This window comes from Nelumbo nucifera, chromosome 3, assembly GCF_055504915.1.
Source record: "Nelumbo nucifera cultivar China Antique chromosome 3, China Antique-T2T, whole genome shotgun sequence".
Classification (NCBI taxonomy): Eukaryota; Viridiplantae; Streptophyta; class Magnoliopsida; order Proteales; family Nelumbonaceae; genus Nelumbo; species Nelumbo nucifera.
In genome coordinates this window covers 44,323,398-44,334,004 of record NC_142651.1, presented here as the reverse complement: position 1 = coordinate 44,334,004, position 10,607 = coordinate 44,323,398, and the positions used below count along the sequence as shown (strand labels likewise).

Genomic DNA, 10,607 nt, shown 5'->3' with positions numbered 1-10,607 from the left:
GTAGTCTCATAGTTTGATTGGCTGATTGTCTGATTCTCCAAGTTAGCAATTTGGGAGGCTTGGAGCCTTGGACGTTGTCACATTGAAAGACTTTAACCGTTGAAATCAAGTTGGGATTTTGAACCAAAAATCCGGGGTAAGTCCAACTAAATTAATTTTATTTTTTTAGAATTTGAAAAAAAAAATGGCCAGCTCTTCCCAAAACCCCAAGTTTAGTAGCTCGATTTGGATAATATTTAAAATAGAGAATGTTGAGGGTAAGGGGAAAAGAGCAGTTTGCCAAAAATGTAGAAAAAACTTTAGCTATTGTAACAAGGGTGGTACTGGCCATTTGATCAGACATTTTCTCACACATGAGAAGGAAGAAGAAATAACCCACAATTTAAATGAATTTTTGAAATAATAAAAAATAAATTTTAAAAATATTGGGAGAAGTCGGAGAACATTTCTCACCACCAATTCCGCCATGGCACGTGATCCATGATCTACTAACCCCTCCGGTGTCTATAGGCTACAGTTCCATCAGAGTCTTGTTTAGTTGTTTTAGTGCAGGACCTGCAGGTACCACTGTACTAGGGTTAGCTAGATGCAGTCATGAATCATGATGCAGAATATAGATTACAACTTTATAATTACAAGATAAAGAAGGGGTGATACTACTACATACATCGGATATTTCATTTTTCACCTAAAGCAGATGATGAAAGTGTGTGAATGCTTTCATCATAATGTATATGTAAATTTTGTTTAAATTGTAAATTTTAACAAATAATCCACAATTTTTTATTTTTTTAAATTATTGTAAATTTTGTTTTAACTTTATTTAATTTATTTTCTATTAATGTAATTTTGTATTTTCAATTTGTAACTATATTGTATTTTTTATATTTTATTAATTTATTCTATTTTAATATTTCATTCATCCAATTGTGAAGTATGAAGTATCCAACCATTGTATATTTCATAATTTCAATATTGTATGCTTTGTAATTTGTATCATTATTCATTCAAATTTAAATGAAATAAAATTCTTAAATTCCTATTTGAATTGTTTTATACGTTTATTTATTTATTTTTGGGTAATCATAAATTCGTTATTATTTGTATCCTGATATCCATTCAGTCTAGTCCGGTTTGGCCTAGGCCCAAGGCCCGCCTTGTGGCCCAGCCTAACACGACCCAAACCCACAGTACGGTCTGCAGCCCGACACGGGCCTGGGCCATGGGCCATGCCGAACTGATCACTAGAATTTTCATCGGGGAGGGAAGCATGGTCCATAATGGCCCATGGGTCAGCATGGCACGGCCCGCACTTTGCACGGGCCGCCTACGGGCCGACCGTGCTGGACAGCCCACTTCACACCTCTAATTAGGTGGGAGATAGATGTTCAATGGATCTTAAATTGACATCAAAATAATAGAAAACCACCTCACATGAAGGATTCCTCATTGAATCAAAATGTTTAATTATATCTTTTCTTTATATTGCTTTATCAAATGTTAGAGTCTGAATTCTCAAGTTTATAAACATATATATAAATTTCTAGTTGCAGGCCAGAGTGAGGCTCCTGCCAATGCAGGGTTTGGGGAAGGATAGTTATAAATTGGGCAGGTTGGGTTGAGTTTGGTTTGGATTGAGCTTCAACTCAACCCATTTAACCTGCAAACCTGTTAATGACCCAATTATATAAAATTAAATGGGTTGGGTTCAACCCAAACCCGTTTTAACCCAATCCAATCCACCCAAACCCATTAATCTTATATTTATGTACATAAAATAAAAAAAAACTAACTCCTCCTTAGCAATAAGTTGGTCATAGCTTGGTGGTAAATAGTAGTTGCTACTTACATAAGTGGTGAAAATTCAAATCACATTACATGCATGTTATTTTTACACAAGTAGCAAAGCCATTTAACTATGTTCGGGTTTCGGATTTGACGAACCACTTAGGTTCAAACTGGTCAGACCATCTTGAACTATCTAATTGGATTGTCTTCGAGCTAATCACATCAAGAGTGGTTGAACTGTTTAGATCCGGATCAGTTCGGTCGGACCAGACCCTGACCGGACCGGTTCAATTTGGTCTGACCAGACTCCAATTGGATCGGTTCGATTCGACCGGACCAGATCGGGATGGTTCAGTCAGTGGTGGATTGAGTTGGGTCGGCTCATGTTAGGTTTGTGCACGGGTTTGTGGCCGAACCGATTGGCCCGAAGCAGGTCAAGAGAAATAAATAGACCGGAACGGATTTGGGTCGGGTTGTGCGGATACGAACCAGACCGGACGATCCAAATCGGGCAAAGAAAGCGGGTGGGTTAGGGTTCTGACCCCATTCGACCCGATAAGTTTCAGATTCGGGTCGACCCAGATCGGCTTGTACTGGTCGGGTCGACTTGTGTGAAAAGTGGTTGGACTGGACAACCCAAAGTGGGCAAAGCAAGTGGTACCAAACCACCCCGTCCGGGGTATATTTTGGATTCGGGTCGACCCAGATCGATATATGCTGGATCGTGTTAGACCTATGGACTTGGGTCAAATTGATTTGGATTTATGATGGATGAAGTGTGTTGATTCAAGACAAAATTAATTTTAGTCAATAATTAATAGAAAATTAATGCATTAATTATAAAGTATTTAATTTAAATGAAGAAAATAAAAAAAAAAGCTAAAAAATTAATACTTTTGTTTATAATAGTTAATCCAATGGTTATCCACAACCCAACCCAAGCCAATCCATTTAAATGGGCGGGTTGGGTGATACCCGCCAAATAAACGGGCGGATTGGGTGGGGTAGATAATGGGTGGATTGGGTGGAAAATTGCCACCCCTACTTACCCTTTCAGTCTATTTCCAAATCAAATAATGTCAAAATTAATTATTCTACCAAATTTTGTATTGAAAGAAAATAGTTTATTGAATTCTCTTACTTAAACATCATTCCGTTTCAAATTGGAATTTCATACTTTACCCTCATATTTCAGAAATTCTGTTATGATAACTTTGTTTTCGAAGATAAATTTTGTGTGAAGGGTTGAGCTAACGTTGGTTTTCTTCATGAATGACCTCTCTCTCTCTCTTGAGCATTTAAATTGGAAAATATCATAAAAAGTTCAGAACTGTTAGTTTGACTGCTTAAAACACCTCTTTCAAAAACCAAAAAGACTGGAAACTGACTTCATCTTTCCTGGTAAAGCAGCCTCCAGAGAAAGTTTTAGTTTTTGTTGCCAAGGAAAAAAATTTAAGACTCGATGGGTCTTCCACATAAAAGAGGAGCATCTGACCATTGGATTGGATTGGCGTCAGATTCAAATTGATTTTTTTTTTGTTTTCATAAATGGGACAGAAATATAGCTCAAATATCTGAGCTTGAAAAGTTATCCACCCAGTTTAATACAAGTAGAAACAAATTAAACAAACAGAGCGTTAGTCGTTTTTGATAAAAAGGAAGATAAAAGAGCTACACACAGAAGACAGAACGGAGGGTATTTAAACAAACAGAGCGTTAGTTTCGAAGTAGAGCAATTGTGAGTAGCTGTAAAAGCCAGATAAGAATGAATGGTAAATCACTAATCTGAAATCGTTTATTAACTAGAAGGCAAAACAACTGGCAATCACATACAGCAGCAGCCAGCAGGTCGTCTATCACTGAACAATAATGGTATTTAATTTCCAATTCCAAGTTCCAAAGCTTCTGTCTTACTGCTCAACTCTGTTTTACAATTTCCATTTCTTGATCAGTTGAGCGAGAGAGCAATAAGAAGACCCACCTCCACCTTCACTCACACTACTCACTGCCCCATCTGTAAGCTGCTTCATCCGACTCCTCAAGGCCTTACCTTGGTTGCCTTCCATGACCAATCTCACCATTCTCTCTATCTCTTCACGCCCCATCACCGCCCCTCCCCTTTCCGATGCAATTTTCACTCGGACCGCCACTCCCAGATCCTCTGTCAACATTACTGCATTCATCTTCTGCTCGGCATGGAGCGGCCATGCAATTACTGGCACCCCATGAACTATGCTTTCTAGGGTCGAGTTCCAACCACAATGTGACAGAAACCCACCCACTGCTGCATGCCCCAGTATTTCCACCTGTGGAGCCCATCCCCCAACAACCATCCCTACCCCTTTGCCTTTGATCCTCCTCAGGAATTCTTCTGGTAAATACCCATTTGGGTCGTTGGGCCCACCACTTTCTGCCACGTAATTTGCTGATATCACCACCTTGTCCTGAGGGGGACGGACGACCCAGAGGAATCGCTGCCGACTCAGTTCCAGACCCATTGCCAGCTCAACCATTTGCTCAGCCGATAAGGACCTACCACCACCCCCAAACGAGACAAAAAGCACCGAATCCGGCGGATGCTTGTCCAGCCACGTCAGACACTCATTCTCGCTGCTCAGTGGGGCCGGGTTCCTTATAATGGGGCCCACCGCATGGACGGGTGGTAGGGGAATCTGCTCTAGGAGCTTACCATCCTTGAGAGCACTGAACATCTGCGGCTCGAGATCCTCAAATGTGTTCACCAGAATCCCTGTTGCCTCGTTGAATCGTCGTGCATGGTGCAAGAGAAACCTGTAACCCCCACTCTTCCTATCTCGAAAGTAATCGTCGAGGTCATCGACTCGAACCGGCTTACAACCCGGGACTGGTATGGGCTCAGTGAGTTCTGCAAACTCGCCCGCGATCTCCTGGTCAAACCTGGGTAGATACCCGATGAACGTGAGCACTTTTGCATTTGACGTGAAGAACAAGTACTTGGTCATATTAAAAGCATCTCCGACGTCGAATGCGTCGGTGGCGAACATGTCGACGATGAGGACTGTTGGTGGGTGTGCCGAGGTGGCGATTGAGGAACGAATGAAAGTGAGCGATTCCCGGACGGTGATGGAGAGGTGAACTGGTAGATCGGTATCCATGTCGGAGATAGGAAGGGTGGGGAGGTTGATGAGGGTGAGGCCACCGGGAAGATGAAGCGAGGAGAGTAGGGTTTGGAGGGCTGAGGTTTCTGAAGCAGGAACAAAGAGGGTAACTTGGACGCCATGAATAGAGACGAGACACTTTGCGAGCTGCAGAAATGGAATTAAATGGCCCATGCCTGGAGTTGGGATCATAGCTACGTGAGGCTTTTGAGGTTTTAGGCTCCCCATTACAAGTTACAACTGAACTAACTCTCTCTCTCTCTCAAGTTACAAAAAGAAGCAGAAAATGTTCAAAGGCGTCCCAAGATTAAATACAAAGATTTGAGGTGTATTAAGTATTAGCAGTTTGTTTGAGGCTTGTCAAAATAATTAATTAGGAAAATCCGTATACGTAAAACCTTCACGCTTCACTGGTCAATGATAATCGTTGAAGTTGTTCAACTGAATTACTTATTCTTTTGTCTTGTAGCGGATAAAATAATTAAATGAAATAAAATAGGGCAAATCTCTTAATAATCACCAAGTTTTAGGAAATATACTTATTCTAGGCTATTTAATTTAGACTATCCTCAGGTTGTATTTGGTTTGAAGAAAAAAAAGTAAGGAAAGGTAGAGAAACCTTTTACGAATTAAATTGTATAAGTTTCCCTATTTTTTTTCCTTCAAATCAAATATAACCTTAAAAGTTTTTTAATAATTGACTTGATTGTATTGTTAAACATTCCATCACAATGTGGTGGTCGCATGTGACATCATGTAACATGTAAATTTTTTTAAAACTCAAAATGACCCTTTTATAGTTGATTTTGTCTTTTATTCTTTTTTTTTTAATTTTCAAAATAAAACCTATTGAGTTGATATAAGATTTTTCCAAAAAAAAAATATATGTTAAAACCAAGAACATTTAATGGGTAAGTACAATCAGTTTCTGTAATTTTGATATCTCTTATTTTCTATTAGTTTAAATTCTTCTCTCTAATTTAATACATAAAAGGATTTTTTTTTTTTTTGTTTTCTAAGACTGCATTTGTTTGAGGTATAAATTCAAATTTTACATTAGGGGGAAAAATGTGAATCTATTTAGCGATAGATGGAAATTAGGACCGGTTGATTTTAAAAATTTACATCGATTACGTTTGGTTTTCTATGGTGTAAATTTTCAAACTGGGTCTGTAACGGGAAGTTGGGCACCAAGCTGGTAGAATGTTGAACCATCGCGCTGAAACCTGAAACTATCAGGAGTCGGATCGTTCTCGTCGGTCCATGCCCTTAGAATTCGTCCCCCTTCAAGTGTCATTCCCGGAAGAAACGTATCGGAGGGGTGATCAACATCATTGACGAAGCTCTGCCATATTGGGTTGAGATTTCCGTTCTGCCCACCATCAACCCCTCCTGTCAAGATAAGATTGCCAGAATCCAAGGGCGTAGCAGTCGTGTTAACCAACGTAGTTGAACCCTTCATTGTTGGGGACCAAAGAATGTCTCCTCCGGGTCTATCTCGGAGCCTGAGCTCTCCGTCCTCGATGGTAAAAACTCCAGTACTATTTGGAATTGCGCGGTTTCTGTTGGCGATCCATATAATTGTTTGAGGAGACACACCATGGTACCAAATCCCCAGGTACCGCTTGTTGGTAGAGTTTCCAGGAGTGAAGAACCCTAATTCGAATCTGCCTCCGGTAGAAACAAGAGTTTCTCCTTGTTGTCCGTTGAGGATGGGTTGATCAGCAGTTATGGTATCTCTTGCTGCGCAAAATAATGGGGAAGAGCAGGATAAGACGAAGAAGAAAAAGAAGATGGGGCTACCATTACGAGTAGGAGTCCACCGGATGTAATTCATCATGTTGGCTGCTGCTTCTTCCATTCATCATTAATTAATATCTCAGAACATAAAAAGAAGACAAGAATCATGTTGGTAGACTGGTAGTAGAGTGGAAACTTACTACGCCGGTGAAGAAGCTTGCGGCATGGAGGTTGAGCAGAGAAGAGGTACAGATCTGCAACACCGATGGTTCCGTTGAAGACTGATCAGAAAAGGGGAGAAGGGGGAGAACTGCTACTTCTGGAAGTTGCAGTGGTAGGTACGAACAGACGAGAGTGAAACCGGGGAGGAAGAAGAACGAGGAAAGAGAGAGAGAGTCCATTGAGTTTTGAGAAGATGCTGAGTTTTACATCATTTTATTGGTATAACTTTCTACCGATTTTCGATGTAAAATTTACTTAAAGTGAAATTTTACACTCATCTAACATCTCATCAAACGTATGTAAAATTGAACTGGAGTGTAAAGTTTATCCCGATAGTGGAGTCTTCAAAGTTGAAGACTAATCGGAGAAGGGAAGAAGGGGGAGAACTGCTACTTCTGGAAGTTGCAGTGGTAAGTACGAATAAACGAGAGTGAAACTGGGGAGGAAGAAGAACAAGGAAAGAGAGAGAGAGAGAGTCCATTGAATTTTGAGAAGATGGAGTTAAAAATTACCTAAAGTAGAATTTTACACTCATCTAATATGTAAAATAACATCTAATTTAAAAATGGAACTTGAGTGTAAAGTTTAATCCAATTAAATTTTTCGCCTCAAACAAAGACAGCCTACTGTTTTACTGAAAATATCAGAATGAGCTTTTGGGAATCCCATTTTATTGAAATTTTGATTTTTCCCATTACATGGCACCTTAATTCTTTATCAAATTCTTCTCTTTGAGCTCCTTAAATTTCCGGATGCATAAATATTTATTACACATCAAGTAGCAGTGTAGGTTTTCAAATTTTGAATACTTGAATCTATTTAATCTATTTTTGCTTTTTTCCTTTTAATCGAAATTATGGGTTTTGGGCTGTTGTTGTTGAGACCAAATCAGCCCCCTATAAAATTGCCTCCCACAACTGTCATGTATTGGAAGCATCTCCCCATTATAATATCAGAAATGATGATGTCATCATCGAAAAACATTCCCAATATACGAAGAAAATGTGCTGTGAGACATTGTGGGGGGCTGATTTGAACTCCTTGTTATTTGGGTACTTTTCCTTAACATATTTATTTTTTTAAAAAATCTTATTTCAATCATTTTTATATGTCAATTTATGTATATGATATTGACAATGGCGTCCATATCATCAAGTGAACTGATTGATTGCCCAGCACAGCAAATACCGGTGGTCATACTGCCATACGAATTTTGAATTCTGATTATTCCCTTTGAACTAGTGTTTGCTTATTCCATTTTGGAGCAATTGAGTCATTTTATTGTCACACTCGCAATCATTCTTATTTTTCCAAATTGCATCTGCTCATAAAATGCATAATGTATGAACTGCATTATTGAACTTGAGACAATTTAGAAGTAGCGATGACTGTTTCTAGGCTTTCTGAAGTATGCACTAGAGCTTATTTGGCCTTAGAAAAAATCACTATCTTTGAGACAATTCAATTCTGTAATGGAAGGTATTGAAATTTTGAAAATTTAAAGAAGAATGAAGGATAAATTAAAATAGTTTTTTTTTTTCATCTTTCCGTTAATGATTATTAACAATTGTCAATTGTCAGTCAGATTCAGCCATTAAGGAGGTCACAACCTCCTTAAAAATTTATTCTCTAAGACAAAGCAATAAACTCTTCATTTCAAGGAATTTCAATTGTTATCAAATAGCCCCTAATGCTCAATTTGGAAGGAGTATAAATACATACAAGTACAGTGCAAATGCACATAAAATACAAACTAAGCTTTATAGGGAGATATTTATATTTACACTCTTTGTACGTATTAGTATTGTACATATTTATATTTACACTTTCCAAACTAAGCTTAATAACATGCACGCAAGTAAAGACTTTGTGCGCTTGGCATCAAGTTGCACATCTAGAATATCTCTTATATGTTAAATTTATAGGGAGATATTCCTAATGTGCTTATATGTTAAATTTATAGGGAGATATTCCTAATGTGCAATCGAATGCTCATGATTTCAGGATGTCCATAGACCTTTTGCTTTTAGGAGATCCCATTTCAATTGATAAACTCTTTGGTTGATTGTGATAGATACTTTGGATTGAATCCTACTGTTCATCACCAGGTTGGGGGGTTATGGATTTGGGGATGGGTTACCCTTGTTGTGTTGCTCCATGGTAGAGGTGTAAATCGGTCTGTGCTGCCCGCGGCCTGGCATGAATTTGGACCGGCTTGACATGATCGTGCGGGCCATGCTGGGCCTGGGGTTTTAGGTCCATGGGCCGGGCCAGCATGACACGATCGATTGAACGGGTCGTACTGCCATGGCCCGTGTGCTGGCATGACTGACCCATATATATTATTTATATAAATTATAATTATATAATAATATATAGTATATAATATATTAATAAAATAAATAATTTTTTTAATTTTATTATACTAATTTATTTAATTATTGTATATATAAGTAATTGTGTACATCAAAATTCATATAAAATTAAAATTTTAAGTTTTTTGTCATTTTTTTTAAATAAATAACTTTGGCTCAATGCACGACTCGCCTGGTCCAAGACTTGGCCCACGGGCCCGCATGGGCCTGGGCTATGGGTCGTGCTGGATCGACCCCTCAAGTTATCCAAGGGGAGTGCAGCATCGCCCGTTTTACACCTCTACTCCATGCTACCCAAAAAATCAATAAGCAAGTAAGCAAACAAACAAGTAAACATCACTTGTGTTAATTGAATTTTAAAGGTTAAAAGACTTAAAACATACCCCAAGTTTCATAAATTAATTTAAATGTGCCCTGGGGGTGTTTTGGAAAGATTTAAATATACCTTATAACTTTTTTATCCTCCATTTCTTTCAAATTTTCAAAATATATCCTGAAGTTTTCAAATTCATGTGGGTGGTGAGTATAGAAAATGGGTGGATGCCTAGACGGATAAATAGAGATACTATGAAATGAGAGTCAACCAAAACTCATGCCAGAAGCCCATGGACCATGGTGAGTGGAGGCACCCAATATCCTGAAGTACAAATCATGCATATCCATTATCTAGTGTAACTCTAGTCCAACCTGATTAATGAGTCGTCGCTAAATTAAACATGTGCATATCCATTATCCAATGTAACTCCAAGTCCATGCACTAAAACCTGATTAATTATCATGTCTTTTGGTGATTGATGATTGGGGAACACAGGATATGGAATGAGTCACTAAAACATGTGCACGGCAGTAGAGGGCCGTTTGGGTTGAATCATCTCTCACAGTCCATGTATGTTTAACCAAAATTCAAAATATGTTTAAGTCTTTAATAGTTATGGAACACAACTATTATGTTGATATTTATGTGTAAGAATGTTTTAGAACCTCTCTCTTTCTCTTTCTAGATTTTTTCATTAAATCGCTGGTGTGTGTCGTCTATGACTTACTGGTGGGTCGCACCAGTATTCCCACCCAAAATTTTAAGTTGGCTTTTGGCTCTGATAAGCTCGCTACAAAACAAAACTGACCCATTAAATAATGGTAGAAGTGGGATTAAAAACAATTAATTGACAAGAGGAATCCATATAAACCTTTGTGCTGTGTTCCAAACTTAGCTTGCTTTCTCAAATGAGACTGAGAGATCAATTACATACTTTTAAAGTACAGGTAGCTTCATATATATATATATATATATATATATATATATATATATATATATATTTTATAAAAGAAGTTAGTGTGGAGATGC

General features: G+C 38.3%; 1 protein-coding gene and 1 pseudogene across 2 annotated transcripts; both read right to left on the bottom strand.

Annotated features, from left to right (window-relative positions):
• Positions 1–3,310: 3,310 nt before the first annotated feature.
• On the bottom strand, positions 3,311–5,540 carry LOC104612924 (hydroquinone glucosyltransferase pseudogene; annotated as a pseudogene). Its single transcript, XR_016084402.1, has one exon. The product of XR_016084402.1 is annotated as a hydroquinone glucosyltransferase pseudogene (transcript).
• Positions 5,541–6,084: 544 nt separating this feature from the next.
• LOC148801171 (G-type lectin S-receptor-like serine/threonine-protein kinase At4g03230) lies at positions 6,085–6,786 on the bottom strand. Its single transcript, XM_088900332.1, has one exon. The coding sequence runs from the start codon at positions 6,784–6,786 to the stop codon at positions 6,085–6,087; it is 702 nt and encodes a 233-aa protein (XP_088756458.1).
• Between the last annotated feature and the right edge of the window lie 3,821 nt (positions 6,787–10,607).